The sequence below is a fragment of the Capra hircus genome (assembly GCF_001704415.2).
Source record: "Capra hircus breed San Clemente chromosome X unlocalized genomic scaffold, ASM170441v1, whole genome shotgun sequence".
NCBI lineage: Eukaryota > Metazoa > Chordata > Mammalia > Artiodactyla > Bovidae > Capra > Capra hircus.
This window is the reverse complement of record NW_017189516.1, coordinates 52,483,539-52,503,469: the sequence shown is the minus strand read 5'-3', so window position 1 is coordinate 52,503,469 and position 19,931 is coordinate 52,483,539. Positions and strand designations below refer to the sequence as shown.

Below are 19,931 nucleotides of genomic sequence, written 5' to 3'. Positions count from 1 at the left end.
AATGTGATCTACCCACTACTACCACGTGCTCTTTAGAAGCTTGAATGCTTTTCAAGAAACATTCTCTTCTAATGTCATGTTATCTTGTTTGCATTGTGAACAATATATTCAGTACTTTCAGTGTGTTTTACAAATACCCAAACTTTTAAAACATGAAAACAGCTAGAAACTATGATTTATAAAATTCATACATTTGAATTCTGAAGCACAATAAAACTTATCCACAGTAAGAACATTTGAAAATACTAAAACCTCCTTCACCTCTTCACCTTTCTACTTTAAATTATCATTCACTATATATCTCTCATATGGATAAAAGAAAACATAAATATTTTGTTAAACTAGACCTAAACTACCTTACCATTTAAAACTGTAAGAAGATATGGGTTTTCTTCCCTCCACCCCTACTACTCTACACTATTTAGGAGCCTGACTGCTTTCTTCCAACACAAAGGGAACAAAGTGCCCTGCCCCCTCCCTAGATGTGGGAGGAGCTGCGGGACTTGGCCTTGGAAGGGGCACTAGCCTCAGCCATGGGTGGAGCCCTGGCCGCACCTCTCAGCCCTGCTCTCTCCGCCTGATCTCTCAGAGCCTCGTCATAGAGCTCTGGGAAGGAACTAGGGACCCTACCGTGGAACTTGGCTAGAACCTCCAGTACCTTCATCTTACTGGTGTCAGCACAAGCTCTCGGGCCCCACAGGAACTCATAGCGCAGAGGATCACTATTGGGCACCTGGCGGTAGTTCAGGTACTCCTTCTGCACCAGATCTTTGGTGATGAGCCTTCTGGGCTGCCCAAAGATCTAGTGCCTCCTCCCAGCATAGATCCCCAACATACTGAGGAATTCCCAGATCTTCTCCTCAGTGGCGCGGTTACCATTTATGAAGATGACCCCCAAGAGCACCATGAGGAGACCAGACTTGGGCAGCCCCCCCTCACCACTCGGACAATCGTTTCCTCCGAGGTTGAGCTTGCTGATGAGGGTATAGATGTTCCTGCTACGGTCGACTTTCTTCATCTCCAGGCCAAAGACCAACTCCACGCGCTCAAGGGCTGTACTGAGGATCTCAGGGAAGTGCTGCCTGTACTTCCTGCTGACGATTTTCATCAGGGCATTCTGTGTGATGGGTTCTTTCTTGGTGTACTTCTCCAGCAAGAACTCCACCAGTATCCTGGCCTTCCTGGCCAGAGGATCTTTGCGAGTGCTCTAAGTGGCAGGGGCTGCCTGGGAGGCACCTGCACTTTCCTCCTCTGGGCCCTGGGCACCTTCATCAGATCCTGCACAGGAAGGCCCTACATCAGGAGAGCTAGGGGCCATGGCTCCCTGAAGCTCCTGGCGATTGCCAGCAGCAGGGGAGCTCAGAGGAGAACCCTGAGGGGCGAAAGAGGGGGAGGAGGGGCACTCCTCCTTTGGGGCTGCAGCAGCACTGGCCTGGGCCTCCTGAGTGTCCCCCCCAGACCTGATGGCGTTTCCTGCGGATATGGAACTTGTTCTTGTGCCTCCGAGGCATGCTGACAGCAGGTCAGGGGCCACAGGTGGGAGTGCAGGCAGGAAAGCAGGCAAGGAGGGCACCTGGAGGAGGGACAAGGACATGCTCTGAGAACCTTCAGCGAAGAGAGTCTTCCCTGGCTTGAATGGAAGCTGCCTCTGAGGGGTCCTCGAGGCCAGTACTCTAGGACCCACAGGGCTCCTGTTCTCCTGGTTAGCCTGTCCCCTGAGACCGCTGAATAGCAAGGGAGAGTGAACCCTGGGGCACAGCAGACAGTCCTGCCTGGGCGTTATAAGGGGCGGGGCAGTGGGGCCTGTCAGAGGAGGCAGGTCCTCTCAGCTGACATTCAGAGTCAGAATGAAAATTGGTGCGATACACCTCCATACCCAACACCCCCTCTCCTGCACCCAGCCCGTTCCCTCTCCTGTCTGAAATTGACGCTGCCACCTTCCCTGTCACCCCAGACGAGGATAGGAGGGCGTAATCAGCCTCCCATGGAGGGTCCCAGGACCTTCCCTTCTGCTGTCTCATGGTTGCCCATTCACAACCAGGCTCCAAGCTCCCCTCTTAGACCACCGCCCCACTTTCCAATGTTTGGTCGGGAGGAAGCCCTGAGCACAGGGGAGGGTACTGAGCTGCCCATTTGTCACGGAGGCTGGTCCTCATCCTGACTCTCCCCGAACCCTCACATCCTTTCTCTACTGACCAGCTGTCAGCAACTCAGACCCAAGTCCCCTCTTCTTTGAGTGTTCCATGTCCGAGGTAGCAGTGAGGGAGCCCCTCAGCCTTTACAGCTGCCCAGATGATCCGCAGCCAAATTGCGGTGAGTGGGGGTTACACATGGCTGCCTTTCTGCTGCATGGAGACCCTCAGTCCCCTGAGGGTCCCTCCTTCACTCCACAGGGCTCGTTGCTCTCCCTCTACTGAGCGGAGCTGGGGTCCAGCAGAGCCTGACTGAGGCATTCTTTCCCGAGACCACCCCTCTAGGGGTTAGTGGATGGTTTTGAGGCCTAAGAGCTAGGCTGGATCCTCTGGTCTGAGTGCAGGGCTAGGGTGGCCGGAGGCTGTGCAGCCCCCTCTTTTCAGAGGGAAATGGGATTCAGGGTGCAGAGACGTGTCCCTGCACTAGTAACTCCCGTCACGTCCAATCTTGACACCCGATGACACTTGGGACTGCTCCCGCTGGCCACCGTCAATGGCAGCTCTCAGAGATAGCAGTACTGTCAAGGATGGTGTCGCTCCCCCAGCGTGCTTAGGAGGACGTCACTTCCTGTCCTGCGCATCTGGGCTCCAGGAGGACAGCAGGGGCGGGACCTGGACGGGCAGGGTTCCGGGGGAGCTTCTCCTGGGATTGGCACGTGGACTTTGCTTTGACTCTTAAGGGGTCCTGGGACGTCCCTGTCCTGAACTGTCAGCTGGCTCACTCCATGCCTCTCACTTGTGTCAGCACCCGCAGCAGGAAGAATTGGGGAGCCCACACCTAACAGCCATCCTGGAGCCCATGAGACCGACAGTGAGGGCTCTCTGGGCTCCCTCTTCTAGAGTAAGCGATGCTCTGTCGTTCTCCATGCCTTGCCTTAACCCCTGTAGATGCTGGGCTACGTCCCATCTGCTGATCTGAGGACAAGGCCTCATATCGAAAATGTGAACCCCCGAGTCTCCTGGTATGAAGTGCACATACGTCTCATCTCACCATTTCTACCCAAGGCTTCCTGGAAATGGCTGCTACAGGTAAGATCAGCTGAGAGGGAAGGATGGGAGACTGTCTTCTGAGGTGTGGAACCCCTCACATCTCACTCAGAAACTTCATTCATATTGACTGCTGACAGGGCCTGGAAATCCTTCCCTTTCTGGTATAAGTCCACCCCTGTCCCCAGCCATGCTCATACCATTCCAGAAGAGTAAGTGAAGGGGCTCCTTAGCCTGACAGTTCTCACTGTGGGCTCTCAGTCGACTGCAGGGTCATTGCTCAAAAGTTCTGAGATGAAGTTCTGTCGCTTTTACAATTCCTGTGATACTAACTTTTCTCTTTTAGTCCCTGGGTGATAGTCTACTACGGTGATCATTCAAAAGGGCCAGTTCTCATCCCCTAGCATACCTTGTTGGCTCAGACACTAAAGAATCTGCCTGTGGCGTGGGAGACCTGAGTTCAATCCGGGGGTTGGAAAGACCCCCTGGAGGAGGGCATGGAAACCCACTCTAGTATTCTTGCCTGGAGTTTCCCCTTGGACAGAGGAGCCTGGTGGGCTACAGTCCATGGAGTCGCAAAGAGTTGGACACAACTCAGTGATTAAGTGCACAGACAACAAACTTTGTGCTGGTGATTTCATGATCTGGGCTGTACTGCCACATCCAAGCCAAGCTTTGGTGCCCCATGGTCCTGGCATGGGCCCTCGGAGGTGCTGCCTCAGATTCCTTCAGTGAAGCAGTGGAGATTCATGATCCCAGGGCTCAAGTTTAAAGCCTCTTCCAGCTGATCCTGTTTTCTACTTCCCTTGCAGGCTGCACATCTGTGCCAGTCTCTTAAGTACTCCCTGACCTGGGCACACATAGGGTCAATTCAGTGGAGACTTACTGTCCATCAAGGATTATTTATTTTTACACATAGGGTCAAGTTCAGTGGAGACTTACTGTCCATCAGGGTTTATTTAATTTTTATGTTTTCACGTTTTTAATAGTTTTCTTCATTCCTTCCATAAGATTTCCATGGTTACTTCTAGGTACAAAAAGCAGCAGACTGTGTTTCATTGTGCTCTGAACACATTCTACTCTGAATGTGGTACTAACTCCGTACTCGAGTTACAGAAAATTGACAGTCTTACAATATCTCTATGTCATGAATATACATAACATACTATTCTGTTTGAGCCTTTTTGTTCCTAAGTCTCAGGAAATACTTCTTGTTGCCTCCATGAAGACTGTATACATTTTTCTAAAGTTTCTTTGTAGGTAAATTTTTTCTATGGTTGCTTTTGTTTATGATGTATATTCTGTTACTTGGTTTAAGTAAGTGTTCATTCTTCTAGACCAACTGGATGATTTTGCTGTCGTGATCTTTTTTTTATTCCAGATTTTTGAAATCTCTTATATGTTTGAATATTTCCTGTCCTGTTTTCTAAGAATTTTAATTTGAAAATCAAATTGTTACTATGATCTTTTGCTTTTCATTACTTCTGACTTTTATTCATTTGGCATTGTTGTATATAACTCTAGTGGCTATGTGTACTTCCCTAGATTTTTTTCTAGTTTTTAAATTCATAGATTTTTAACAATTATTTAAATTAGAAGATAATTAAATGGTGTGTCAGCTTCTCTTGTATGAAGCAGCGATCAGTATACATCTATCCCCTCCCTCATGAACCTCCCTCCCACCCCCGACCTCACCTCTCGAGGTCGTCACAGAGCTGATCCTTGTGTCCCCCAGCAACGTCCCCCACATGCCTGTTGTCCACATGTAGTGCACATTTGTCCATGCCACTCTCTCAATTCGTCTCACTGTCTGCTTCCCCCGATGTGTCCACACACCCGTTCTCTAGGTCTGTGTCTCCATTCTTGCCCTGCAAATATATTTTTAACTGCCCTTTTGTGGCTTTTCTTTCTCATTCTCTTAATAGTATCTTTTGCAGATAGAAGTTTTTAATATTAACAAGGTTCCACTTATTATTTTCTTTCATGGACTGTGCTTTTGGAGTTGTTCCTAAAATCTCATTACCAAACACAAGTTTTGCCGCCATGTTATCTTCTAGATTTTTTTGCCTATTCCATATGGCATGTGAAATCCTAGTCCCTGTCCAGCGATCGAACCTCTTCCCCCAGCAGTGGAAGTGTTGAGTCTTAAACACTGGACTGCCAGGGATGTCCCTGAAATTTTTTTTTTACTTGTGAGTTTTTCATTTAGGTCTGTGATTCCCTTTGAGTTAATTATTTTGAAAGGTTTAGAGTTAGTATGTGGATTCATTTTTCTTAGATATGAATGTCTAGTTATCCCAGAACTGTAAGTTTAAAGACTGTCCTTTTCCATTAAATTGCCTTTGCGCCTTTGTTAAAGGTCGGTTGAGTGTTTGGGGTGTCTGTTTCTAGATTTTCTGTTCTGTGCCATTGATCTGTCTAGTATTCTCTTAATAGCATACAGTCTTGAGTATTGTAGCTTTAAAGTAAGTTTTGAAATCCAGTAATATCAATTGTCTGACTTAGATCTTTAATATTGACTTCAGTGGGTATTATGGATCTTTTCATTTTTGACATTAAATTTAAATTGTTGGCTGCCATCGACAAGCTAACTTGCTGGAATTTTGAACAGAATTGCATTAAGTATCTAGGCTAAGTTGGAAATAAGTGACATCTCAACAATACAGCATCTCCCTATCGATGAACATGGCATGTCTATTTATTTAGATCTTCTTTAATTTTTTTCAGTGCAGTTTATGAGTTTCTCTCATGTAAATTTTACACATATTTTTAAAGAAATATTTCTAATATATTTTGGTGCTAATATAAATGGTGTTTTTAATTGTAAGTTCCATCTCTTTATTGGAAAAGAATTGACTATTATATATTAGCCTTATTAATATATTAACTATATAACAATTATATATTGATCCTATATTAACCTTGCTAACCTATACTCCTGGCTTATTAATGCCAGGACTTTTCTTACTGATGATTATAATTCCATTTTTCTCTTCCAAATATCTGTATCTTTTGCTTCCTTCTCTTATCTCATTGCATTGGCTAGGCCTTTCAGTAAAGTGTTGAATAGGCATGGTGAGAAGGGATATCCTCGCCTTGTTCCTCACCTTAGTGTGACAGCATCTGTCTTCTCACTCTGAAGTATGATGTTTTACCTGTATTTCTTTTCAGATGTTGTATATGAAGCTGAGGAAATGCCTGTCTGTATCTAGTTTGCTGAGAATTTTGATGATGAATGAGTGTTGGATTTTATCAGATGATGTTTTCCTTTCATCTGTTGATCTGATCTTGTGATTATCTTCCGTAGACTATTGTTATTATGATTTATAATTACTGATTTTCAAATGTTACACCTCTGAAATGCATCTTACTTAGATATAGTATGTAATTCCTTCTATGGATTGTGAGGTTTCTTTTATTTTGTTGGGGATTTTGCTTCTATGTTCGTGAGAGGTATTTGTGTGCAATTTTTTTCTTTTAATTTCTTCCTCTGATTTTGATGTTCGAGTATAATACTCACCTCACAGAAAGGAATTAGGAGGTGTTCCTTTTGCTTCTATTTTCTGGGAGAGATTGTAGAGAATTCTTATCATTTCTTCCTTAAATTTTTGATAGAATTGATCAGTGGAAACCTCTGGGTCTGTTACTGTCTTTATTGGAAGCTTATTAGCTATAGATTAAATTTCTTTAATAGATACGACCTATTCAGAGTATGTATTTTTCTTTGTGAAAGTGGTGCTAAGTTATCCCTTCAAGCAGTTTCTCAACTGAACCTTTCATTTTTGTAGGCACAGAGTTGTTTATAATATTCACTGATTATCCTTTTAATGTCCATGGAGTCAGTAGTAATGGCCCTTCCTTCATTTCTACTATTAGTAATTTAATTTGTGTTTTCTCTCTTTTTTCTCGTTTAGCCTGGGGAGAATTTTATCTTCTTTTTATTTTGTATCTTTAAAGAAACTTCCTTGGGTTTGGTTCTTTTTCTGCATTACCTTCCTTTTTTAGTGTCATTGGTTTCCGCTTTGATTTATTCTTCCTCTGCTTTTTCTTTTCTTTTACAAGTTTACTAATATAGAAGCTTAAGTTATTAATTGTAGGTTTTCTTTGTTTTAGGCACTCAATGCTGTATATATCTCTTTACTGATTTTGCTGTATCACACAACTTCTGTTTTTGTTTTCTAAAATATTTAAAAATTTCTCATTAGAGTTTCTCTTTGGCCCATGTGTTATTTAGATGTTTATTGTTTAGTCTGCAAATAATCTTTAACTTTCCTGCTGTCTTTTGGTTATCAATTTCTAGTTTATTTTTGTCTCATTCTGAGAGCATTCTCTGTATTATTTGTATTGTTTTAAATTTGATGATGTACATTTTATGGCTTAGACTGCGATCTGTCTTGATGTATGTTCCATATGAACGTGAAAATAATGTGTTTCCCTGCTGTCATTCAATATTCTATAAATGTCATTTAGATCTCGTTAATGGTTGTTAGTACTGCCCATTTTTATTCCTGATTTTCTTGTTCTGAATACTGCTTTACCAGAAGGATTTTCAGGGAGTACATTTTTTTTTTTACCACTCATATTAGCATCATATAGTTTTCTCTGTCCCTTTACTTTTTATCTATTCATGTCTTTGACTGTAGAGTGTGTTTCTTATAGATCCCAAGTTCTTAGTCACTCAGTCATGTCCCACTCTTTGCAAGCCCATGGACCATACATAGCCTGCCAGACTCCTCAGTCCATGGGGATTCTACAGGCAAGAGTACTGGAGTGGGCTGCCATGCTCTACTCCAGGGAATCTTCCCAACCCAGGTATCCAACCTTGGTCTCCTGCAATGTGTGTGGATTCTGTACGATCTGAGCCTCCAGGGAAGCCCAAAATAAAGATGGAGAGCAAGGGCTAGGTATACTTTGTTGTTTCAATTTCTTTTCATAAATCTCTACCTTTTAATTTGTATATTTATACCATTCACATTAAAAGTGATTATGCAGAGTTTGTTTCAGTTCAGTTCAGTCACTCAGTCATGTCCGACTCTTTGTGACCCCATGAATTGCAGCACTCCAGGCCTCCCTATCCATCACCAACTCCCGGAGTTCATTCAGACACATCCATCGAGTCAGTGATGCCATCCACCCATCTCATCCTCTGACGTCCCCTTCTCCTCCTGCCCCCAATCCCTCCCAGCATCAAAGTCTTTTCTAGTGAGTCAACTCTTCGCATGAGGTGGCCAAAGTACTGGAGTTTCAGCTTTAGCATCATTCCTTCCAAAGAAATCCCAGGGCTGATCTCCTTCAAAATGGATTGGTTGAATCTCCTTTTTTTTATTCATTGATTTTATTCTTTGTTGTTGTTATTGCTGTGTTAATATTCTGCTGTTTTTCTGCCTTGTCTACTTTTAAATGAAGATTTAACATTATTTCATTTTCTCTCCTCTTGGGAGATCAGTTATATGTTTAATTTTTTTTTACTGCTTTTTGTAGAGTTTGCATGATACATCTGCAACTCATTGAAATTCTCTTTTAAATAACACCATCCTGCTTCATGGTTGGTGCAAGTATCTTGTTTCCCAGTTCCTCCTCTCCTGGCCTTGCAACCATTTCTGCCATTTTTCTTTTATCCATAAGGTATAATCACTAGGTGCATTGTTGGTTTACTATTATTTTCAATAAATAGTTATTTTTTTGATCAATTGAAGGTCATACAAAGGTTTATTTTAACTTTATTTATTTTTTCTGTAACTCTGTTCCTTTCTTTACATAGACCAGAGTTCCTGACCTGTATAATTTTCCTTTTCCCAGAAAAATTTCTTTTACCATTTCTTGCAGAGTAGTTCTGCTAGATTTCCATCAGTTTTTGTTTGTTATATAAAGTCTTTGTTTTTCATTATTTTTGAAGTATTTTCCCCACTTGCTACTAAATTCTAGGTTGGCACTAGTGTTTTTTTTTTTTCTTTCTTTCAATGAATTGAAACTTTAATTCTGGTCTTTTCTTGATAGCATGGTTCACGAAGAGAAATTTTAAGTAATTGTTACTCTTGTTCTTCTATAGCAAGTTCTATTTTTTTTTCTAGTGTTCCTCAAGAATTATGTTTCCTTTTGGTTTTCGAAAGTTTGAGTGTGATATGTCAAAGTTTAGATTTTTTTTTTCTGTTTATCCTGCTTGGTATTCTCTGACCTTCCTAGATGCCATCCAACCATCTCATCCTCTGTCATCCCCTTCTCCTCATGTGCTCAATCTTTGCCAGCCTCAGGGTCTTTTCAAAAGAGTCAGTTCTTTGCATTAGGTATAGCATAAAGTATTGGAGTTTCAGCTTCAACATCAGTCCTTCCAATGAATATTAAGGACTCATTTCCTTTAGGATGGACTGGTAGGACCTCCTTGCAGTCCAAGGGACTCTCAAGTGTCTTCTGCAACACCACAGTTCAAAAGCATCAATTCTTCAGTGCTCAGCTTTCTTTACAGTCCAACTCTCACATCCACACATGACTAGTGGAAAAGGCATAGCCTTGACTAGATGGACCTTTGTTGGCAAAGTAACGTCTCTGCTTTTTAATATGCTGTCTAGGTTGGTCATATCTTTTCTTCCAAGGAGTAAGCATCTTTTAATTTCATGGCTGCACTCACCATCTGCAGTGATTTTTGAGCCCCAAAAAATAAAGTCTGACACTGTTTCCACTGTTTCCCCATCTATTTGCCATGAAGTGATGGGACAGGATGCCATGATCTTAGTTTTCTGAATGTCGAGTTTTAAGCCAACTTATAACTCCAATGACGCCTTCACCGTTGGAAATTTTGTGTCTACCAGGCCCAAGGACAGTGTCAACTGCCACCCAAGTTTTCTCTGAGTATGCACAGCCTGGGCGTGCTCCTTGCAGCTCTTAATTGAGGGGAGCCATGACACAGTGAGCTGACCCAGATCTTGCCCTGTGGGTCATGGAACAGAAAAAAGCAGAGAGTGACAGCAAGCAAGTGTTCATGGGAGAGAGAGAGTGAAAGTCAGGGGTCTCCAGCCGACAGTTTGGGCAAGACCACTGGAGTTCACCGTGGCAGCAATCCTAGTCACGGTACCAAATATGTCACTGGTGAAAAGAGATTTCCTCAGTTCTTGCTCTTGCAAAGAAAGGGAAGGACTCTGGACTAGTGCACATCAGGGAACTTGTCTTATGAAGGTCACTTTATCAGTCTTGTGAACTTGAGAAAATTGCAAGTTATCCATCTATAAATGGAGTCTGCTAAACCCTATCCTGCATGAATGCTGAAATGCATGTAATACATATAAAGCAGAGTCATACTGATTAAGAAAAACTGGTCTTTCATTTAATGGAAGTTATGATTCAATGTGTTTTAAATATACCCAACGTGTGGCTTTCAAAACTTTAAAACAGCAAATAATGTGATTAATACACTTGTATTCTGAAGCACAATAAACCTTATGAAAAGTAATTAACATTTGAAAATACTAAACTCCTACCTCAACTCCTTAATCTAATTTAAATCAACTTTCACTAGATATTTTTCCTATGGATAAAGGACAAAGATATATATTTTGTTAAAATGAGTTGTACCTAAACACCCTTACTACATAAAACTGTAAAGAACAGCAACTTTTGTTCCCTCCAAACTGCTACTCTCTACTATTTAGGAGCTTGACAGCTCTGTTCCAACACAAAAGGGTAGAAAGTGTCGGGGCCTCCCTCCCTAGATGTGGGAGGAGCTGTAGGACTTGGCCCTGGAAGGAGCACAGGCCTCAGTCATTGTTGGAGCCCTGGCCGCACCTCTCAGCCCTGCTCTCTCTGCCTGATCTCTCAGAGCCTCGTCATAGAGGTCTGGGAAGGAAGTCGGGACCGTATCGTGGATCTTGCCCAGTACCTCCAACACCTTCATCTTATTGGTCACAACACAAGCTCTCGGGGCCCACAGGAACTCGTAGTGCGGAGGATCACCATTGGGCACCTGTCGGTACTTCAAGTACTTCTTCTGCACCCTATCTTTGGTGATGAGCCTTCTGGGCTCCCCAAAGATCCAGTGCTTCCTCCCAGTATAGACCCCCAACACACTGAGGAATTCCCAGACATCCTCCCCGGTGGTGAGTTTACCCTTCATGAAGATATTCCCTAGGAGCACAGTGAGGAAACCAGACTTGGGCAGACACTTCTCATCACTCAGACCTTCATCATCCCCGAGGTTGAGCTTGTTGATGAGAGCGTAGATGTTCCTGCTACGGTCGACTTCCATCAGCTCCATGCCAAACACCAGCTCCATGCGTTCAGAGGCTCTCCTGAGGATCTCAGGGAAGTACTGCCTATACTTCCTGCCAACGACCTTCAGCAGGGCGTGCTGCGAGTTGGGCTCCTTCTTGGTGTATATCTCTAGCAGGAACTCCACCAGCATACTGGCTTTCCTGGTCAGAGGATCTATGAGAAGGCTCTGAGTGGCAGAGGCTGCCTGGGAGGCACCTGCACTTTCCTCCTCTGGGCCCTGGGTTCCTTCATCAGATTCTGCACAGGAAGGCTCTGCATCAGGAGAGCTAGGGGCCATGGCTTCCTGAAGCTCCTGGTGATCTCCAGTAGCAGGGGAGCTCGGGGGAGAAGCCTGAGAGACAGACGAGGGGGAGGAGGGGCACTCCTCTTTGGGGGCTGCAGAAGCACTGGTCTGGGCCTCCTGGGGATAGTGGAATTTCACATGGGCATGGTACTTGTTCTTGTGCCTCTGAGGCATGGTGACACAGGTTATGGATCACAGGCACATGTGGGCAGGGTGGCAGGCAAGGAGGGCCCCTAGAGGAAGGACAAGCAGATGTTGTGAGCAACTGCAATGAGGAGATTCCTCCCTGGCTTGAACTCAAGCTGCCTTTGAGGGGTCCTTGAGGCCAGTGCTCTAGGACCCACAAATCTCTTGTTCTCCTGGTGAGCCCCTCCCTTGAGACTGCTGAGTAAGAAGTGAGAGTGAATGCTGGGGCGCAGCCAAACATCCCTGCCTGGGCGTTAGAAGAACTTTGGGAGCTGGCAGGCTAGGCAGCTCCTTTCAGGTCACGTTTCAGAGTCATGATGAAAACTGGGGCAAGACTCCCTCATATCACCCCGGCCCCCAAAGCCACCCACCTTGTTCCCTCTCTTGCTTTGAAGTTGATGCTGCAACCTTTCCTGTCACCCCAGACAAGGACATGAGGGAATGTTCAGGCCCCCAGTGAAGGGAGCAGGGACCTGCCCTTGTGCTGTCTCGATACTGCCCCTTCACAACCGAGCTGCAGCCTCCCCTGACAACCACCGCCCCCGGCCCTGTGTTTGGCTGGGAGGAAGTGCTGGTCACAGGGGAGGGTCCTGAGTCGGCCGTGTGATGCAGAGGATGTTCATTACCCTGACTCCTCCGGAGCCCTGACATCCTCCCTCTGCTGACCAGCTGCCAGACCTTCGCAACGAGGTCCCCACTTCCCCGATTATCCCGTGTTGGTGATCGCAGTCAGGGAGCCCCTCCGAATTTAGAACTGCCCAGATGCTGACCAGTTGCTCTCTGGCCAAGTCACGCTGGGTGAGGGGTTAGGCATGGCGGCCAATCTGGGGTGTGGAGACACTCAGTCCCCACACGGGTCCCTCCTTCACTCCACAGAATCCTGGACTTCGCTCCCACCGAACAGAGCCAGGGTCCACCAACCCTGCACCCAGATCCACCACCCCTGAACCTAGGTTATGTCCCGAGAACCCGTGTGTGTAGCCGATGGACATTGCACCTAAGAGTCAGGCCCGAGCCTCTAGGCATAGAGTAGTTGCGGGGTTGCCAGGGAGCTGTGAAGTCCCCTCTTTTCAGATGGAAAAAGTGTTAGGAGTGCCAGGGCATATCTTTGTAACTATCCAGTGCACTTGTAATTCATGTCACCTTCGACTTGGACCCCTGATGAGACCTCGGACTCCTCCCTCTGGGCACAGCTACAGCAGCTCTCAAAGATAGCAGCCCTCTCAAAGATGACATCGCACCCCAGCGTGGATAGGGGGCCGTCACTTCCTATCGTGCTTCTGGGCTCCAGGAGGACAGCAGGGGCACGGCCTGGATGGGCGGGGTTCCGGGGGAGTTTCTGGCAAGAGAGGGGATGTGGTCCCTTCTTTGACTCATAGTGGGTCCTGGGATGTCCTTGCTGATCTCAGTCAACTGACCTCACTCCTTGCCTCTCACTTCTCTCAGTAAACCAAGCAGGAAGAATTTGGGAGCCCAAGCCTGACAGCCTTCCTGGAGCTACTGAGACAGACAGTGAGGGCACTCTGGGGCACATGTGTGCTGAGTGATGCTCTCTGTCCACTATCCCTGTCTTCCCCTGACTGTAATGCTGCGTTACATGCCTTCTGCTGACCTGAGGGCAAGGCCTCACCTGGAAGATGTCAAATCCCCAGACTCCTGATGAAAAGCGCACTGGCATCTCCTCTGATTGCTTCTGCCTAAGGCTTCCTGGAAATGGCTGCCGCAGGTAAGGTAAGTGAGAGGGAAGGATGGGAGAATGGCTTCTGTGATGTGGAATCCCTGACATCTCACTCAGGATCTTTATATTGACTGCAGATGGAGCCTGGAAATCCTCCCTTTCTGGTATAAAACCACCCCTGTCCCCAACCATGCCCCACACAATCCCAGCAGAGAAAGTGAAGGGGCTCCTTAGCCTGACGGTTCTCACTGTCAGCTCTTAGTCGAGTGCAGGGGCATTGCTCGAACATTTTGAGATGAATTCCTATCCTTTTGTACAATTATGGTGATACAAGCTTTTCTCTTTTAGTCCATGTGTGACAGTCTCTTAAGCTGACCATTTACAAGGGCCAGTTGTCATCCACTAACAAAGCTTGTGCTGGTTATTGCATGACCTCTGGGCCATACTGCCATGTCCATCCCAAACTTTGGTGCCCCATGATCGTGGCATGGGGCTCTGAGATGCTACCTCAGGTTCCTTCAGTGAAGCAGTAGAGGCTCATGATCCCATGACCCAGGGGAAGAATCAACTGCTCCAGTTTAAAGCCTTTTCCAGCTGATCCTGTTGTCTGTTTCCTCTGTGGCCTACACACCTGTGTTAGCCTCAGAATACTCCCCGACCTGGGCACTCAGAGGGTCAAGTTCAGTGGAGACTTACTGTTCCTCAGGGATTATTTCTTTTGTGTTCTTGCTTTTGCTGCTAGTTGTCCTTATTCCTTGTATAAGTTTTCCATGGTTTGTTCTGGGTACAGGAAATCATCCCCCGACCTTTGATTGTGGTCTCAGCTACTCTGGATGTGGTACTAAATCTGTAAATGATTTAAGGAAAATCGACAGTCTTAAAATATGTCCTCATGAATACACATAACATACTATTCTGTTTGAGACTTCTTTTTCCTAAGGGGCTCAGGAAATTCTTCTTGTTGCCTTCGTGTTGACTGCATACATTTTTCTAAGGTTTCTTTGCATCTACATTTTTCATATTGTTGCTTTTGTTTATGGTGTGTTTTATATTACATGGTCTGAATATTGTCGGTACTTCCAGATCAGTCTCTTGATTTTGCTGTGCTGATCTTTTTTTATGCCAGCTTTCTGACGTTAGTTATATGTGTCAATATTTTCTGTGCCTGTTTCCTAAGAATTTTAATTTGAGGATCAAATTCTTACCGTGAGAGTTTACTATTCATTATTGCTGACGTTTATTCATTCTCAATTGGTACATGTAACTCTGTGCTGGCTTTGTGTTCTTATGATACTTTTTTCTAGTTTTAAATTAGTAGACTTTTAAAAAGTTGTTTTAATCAACAGGTACTTGCTTTGTAATGTTGTGTTGTTTCTGCTATACAACAGGATGCATCAGCGCTACGTATACATAGTCCTCCTGCCTGATGAGACTTCCTCCCACACCCTCATCTCACCCCTCTAGGCTGGCACTCAGCACCAGGCTGAGCTCCCTGTATTATATAGCAGTTTCCCGCCAGCTATCTTTTGTACACATGGGACTCTATATTTGTCAGTGCCACGCTCTCAGTTCGTCCTACCCACGCCTTCCCTTGCTGTGTCCACAGGTCCATTCTCCACATCCATGTCACTATTCCCGCCCTTCAGATAGGCTCGTGAGTACCGTTCCTACTTTCCATGTATATGCGTTAATGTACGTTACTTTTCTAACTTTCTTCGCTCTGTAAACAGGCTCTAGGTGCATCCACCTCACTACAAGTGACTTAAATTTGCTCCTTTTTATGGCTAATATTCCATTGTATGTGGCTACCACAACTTCACTATCCAGTCATCTGTCAGTTGAAGCCTACTTTGCTTCCATGTCATGTCTGTTGGAAGTAGTGCTGCAATGAACATTGGATACAGGTGTCTTTTCAATTCTTCTTTTCTCAGTGTATGTGCCCAGTATTTCTATTGCTGGGTCATATGGTAGTTTGAATCCTAGTTTTAAAGGAACCTCCCTAGTGTTCTCCATAGTGGCTATATCAATTTCCCTTCCCCCGTTTTCTCTAAACTCTCCCCAGCATTTGATGCTTGTACAAATTTTGATGATGACCATTCTGACCTCTATGAGGTGACACGTCATTGTAATTTTGATCCGCATTTCTTTCATGAAGAGTGATGTAGCTCCTCTTTTCATGTGTTTATGTGTTTGTTGCCCCTTTGTATTTCTTTTTTAAAAGAACAGACTTAGGATTGGAGAACATTCAGCAGATACTATAGAGAGGATCCATATAGCCACTCTCTTCCTCCACTTGGTATCTTCTCTTATTATTATCTTGTATTGGTTCAATGGATACAAGTTTGTTTTTTACAGTTGATCAACTAATGTCAATATGTCATTATTACCTATTGTCCATTGTTTACAATACATTTTACTTTTGTGTTTTACAGTTCTTTAGTGTTTGACAGATGCATGATATTATCAACTCAGCCAACACGATGTCATGCAGAGGAGTGTGAATGCCCTATGGATCTCCCATGCTCCATCTGTCCATCCCTCAAAACCTCACTTGGAACCCCTGACAACTACTGAACGTTTTACTCTTTCTAAAGATTTGCACTTTCCAGAATGTAGCATTGATGGAATCATACAGTGTGTAGGCTTTTTATACTGGCTCCTTCTGCTAATCAATATACATTGAATTGTCTCTATATCTTTTTATGGTTTGAAATGTTTTCTTCCAGGACTGAATAGCATTCCATGAAGCTTACCATAGTTTGTTTCCCCACTCATCTACTGAAGGTCATCTTTGCTGATTTTGGTTTTTGGCAGCTATGACTTATTCTGCTATTAAAATTTGATTGAACGTTTTTGGATGGCCGCAAGGTTTTGGCTCTTTTGAGTAAATACCTTAACGTTCATTTGCTAGATCATGTGATGAGACTATATTTAGCTTAAAAGAATTTGCCAGACAGTTTCCAAAGTATCAGTATCACTGCATTCCCTTCAGCAATGAATTCATTTCCAGTAGTTTGCCTGTTTCCTCTTCATTTATTTGGACTTCTGTTTTCCTGGTTTGTTCCTTCATTTGTGTAGTATTTCTCTGCCCTTTCCATTATTATTATTATTATTTTAGTTGTCATGTTTCAGGTCTCCTTTTCCCAGGCTTAAAGGTTGAATTCTTTCTTCCTTTTTGTTTCTGCCCTCTAAAGTTGGTCCAGTGGTTTGTGTAAGCTTCTTATAGAGTGAGATTTGTGCAGAGTTTTTTTTTTTTTTCTATGTTTGTTTGTTCCTCTGATGGGCAAGGCTGAGTAGGTGGAAATTCTGTGTTGATGATCAGGTTTGTATTTTTCTTTTCTTTGTGGTTTAGTTGAGGCGTCCTGCACAGGGTGCTATCAGTGGTTTGGTGATGCTGGGTCTTGTCTTCCAAGTGGTTTCCTTTGTGTTTGTCAGTTCTCACTATTTGATATCCTGAGGTTAGTGCTCTGGTAGTCTAGGACCTTGGAGCCATGGACCCACTCTAAAGACTCGGGGCTTGACCTTAAGTTTTGCTTGGGTCTATATATGCTTTTCTGCTGGTCATGTACTCCTGTCCACTCTAAGCTGGTAATCTGCATGCACTTCTCTGTCTGAAGGTGTATTCCTGATGTATCTGTGGGGAGAGATGTATTCCACCTCCACCGACTCCTCTTGCCATCTTGTTCCTCTTGGGCAAGATTCGAGCAGTCCCTTGGACTGCAAGGAGATCTAACTAGTCAATTCTAAAGGATGTTAGTCCTGAATATGCATTGGAAGGACTCATGCTGAAGCTGAAGCTCCAGTACTTTGGAGACCTAATGTGAAGAACTGACTCATTGGAAAAGACCCCATGCTGGGAAAGATTGAAGGCAGGAAGAGAAGGGAATGGCAGAGGATGGAATGGTTGGACAGCATCACCTACTCAATGGACATGAGTTTGGGCACGCTCTGGGAATTGGTGATGGACAGGGAAGCCTGGCATGCTGCAGTCCATGGGGTTGCAAAGAGTCAGACACGACCAAGAGACTGAACAGAAGAGATGAGTCATCAAAATATTCTTGTCATTCCTATATTTTCTGGATGAGTTGAAGCCTTCCCTTGCTGCAAGGCTGATTCCCTTACAGTGGCAAAGAAAGTGTGAGAAAATGTGTTCTCTGCTTGGTTTATCAACTGTGATCCAGGCACACGTTTCCTTGGGCAGATTATACAAGCTTTAACCAAAACCTTGCAGGCTTCATGAAATTATCATTGTCCCTATGACCCACAAACTTCAGGGAGGATTGACAGAAATAATACAAAAACTGCACTCTAGCAATATAAGAAATAGGAAATTGGGGCTTAATGAATTACAAATTGGTGATAATTTTCCAATTTGATAAATTGTACCTTTGTCATTAGAATTGAAACATTAATTTTTCTCTCTCTACCATATCACTCCAGAAATTAGAAACTCTCTGTGTTCTTATTTTCTTAAGAAAATAGGTATTATTCAAAAGTTAAGTAATAATCTGTTCTTATCGTGGGACACAAGTGGAAACATTGATTATACTACTGAGACTTTGAGTGGAAATTCATATTTGACAGACACAGGTAGACTTAGATATGACCAGATAACTTCAGGAAACTAAGGTTAACCATCAGTTCAGTTCAGTTCAGTTGCTCAGTCGTGTCCAACTCCTTGCAACCCCATGAATTGCAGCACACCAGGCCTCTCTGTCCATCACCAACTCCGGGAGTTCAATGAAACTAAGGTTCATCGAGTCAGTGATGCCATCCAGCCATCTCATCCTCTGCCATCCCCTTCTGCTCCTGCCCCCAATCCCTCCCTGCACCAGAGTCTTTTCCAATGAGTCAACTCTCCACCTGAGATGGCCAAAGTATTGGAGTTTCAGCTTTAGCATCATTCCTTCCAAAGAACACCCAGGACTGATCTCCTTTAGAAGGGACTGGTTGGATCTCCTTGCAGTCCAAGGGACTCTCAAGAGTCCTCTCCAACACCACAGTTCAAAAGCATCAATTCTTTGGTGCTCAGCTTTCTTCACAGTACAAATCATACATCCATACATGACCACTGGAAAAACCATAGCCTTGACTAGATGGACCTTTGTTGCCAAAGTAATATCTCTGGTTTTAAATATGCTATCTAGGTTGGTCATAACTTACCTTCCAGGGAGTAAGCGTCCTTTAATTTCATGCCTGCAATCACCATCTGCAGTTATTTCGGAGCCCAGAAAAATAAAGGCAGCCACTGTTTCCACTGTTTCCCCATCTATCTGACATGAAGTGATCTGACCGGATACTATGATCTTGGTTTTCTGAATGTTGAGCTTTAAGCCAATTTTTTCACTCTCCTGTTTCCCTTTCATGAAGAAGCTCTTTAGTTCTTCTTCACTTTCTGCCATAAGGGTGGTATCATCTGCATATCTAAGGTTAGAGATATTTCTCCTGGAAATCTTGATTCCAGCTTGTGCTTCTTCCAGTGCAGTGTTTCTCATGATGTACTCTGCATATAAGCTAAATAAGCAGGGTGACAATATACAGCCTTGACATACTCCTTTTCCTATTTGGAATCAATCTGTTGTTCCACATCCAGTTCTAACTGTTGCTTCCTGACCTGACCTGCATACAGGTTTCTCAAGAGGCAGGTCAGGTGGTCTGACATTCCCATCTCTTTCAGAGTTTTGCACAGTTTATTGTGATCCACACAGTCAAAGGCTTTGGCATAGTCAGTAAAGCAGAAATAGATGTTTTTCTGGAACTCTCTTGCTTTTTCAATGATCCAGCAAATGTTGGCAATTTGATCTCTGATTCCTCTGCCTTTTCTAAAGCCAGCTTGAACATCAGGGAGTTCATGGTTCACGTATTGCTGAAGCCTGGCTTGGAGAATTTTAAGCATTACTTTACTAGTGTGTGAAATGAGTGCAATTGTGTGGTACTTTGAGCATTCTTTCACATTGCCTTTCTTTGGAATTGGAACGAAAACTGACCTTTTCCAGTCCTGTGGCCACTGCTGAGTTTTCCATATTTGCTGGCATATTGAGTTCACCACTTTCACAGCATCATCTTTCAGTATTTGAAATAGCTCAACTGGAATTCCTTCACCTCCACTAGCATTGTCCATAGTGATGCTTCCTAAGGCCCCCTTGACTTCACACTCCTGGATGTCTGGCTCTACGTGAGTGATCACAACATGGCTGTTATCTGGGTCATAAAGACCTTTGTTGAACAGTTCTTCTGTATTTCCTTGCCACCTCTTCTTAAAATTCTTTGCTTCTGTTCTGTCCCTATAGTTTCAGTCCTTTATTGTGCCCATCTTTGCATGAAATGTTCCCTTGGTATCTCC

The 19,931-nt window shown here is 44.2% G+C and overlaps 1 protein-coding gene and 1 pseudogene across 1 annotated transcript; both read right to left on the bottom strand.

Moving 5' to 3' along the window:
- Positions 1-478: 478 nt before the first annotated feature.
- LOC102182582 lies at positions 479-1,511 on the bottom strand (annotated as a pseudogene).
- Positions 1,512-10,878: 9,367 nt separating this feature from the next.
- LOC108634311 (melanoma-associated antigen B4-like) lies at positions 10,879-11,898 on the bottom strand. Its single transcript, XM_018043711.1, has one exon. The coding sequence runs from the start codon at positions 11,896-11,898 to the stop codon at positions 10,879-10,881; it is 1,020 nt and encodes a 339-aa protein (XP_017899200.1).
- Between the last annotated feature and the right edge of the window lie 8,033 nt (positions 11,899-19,931).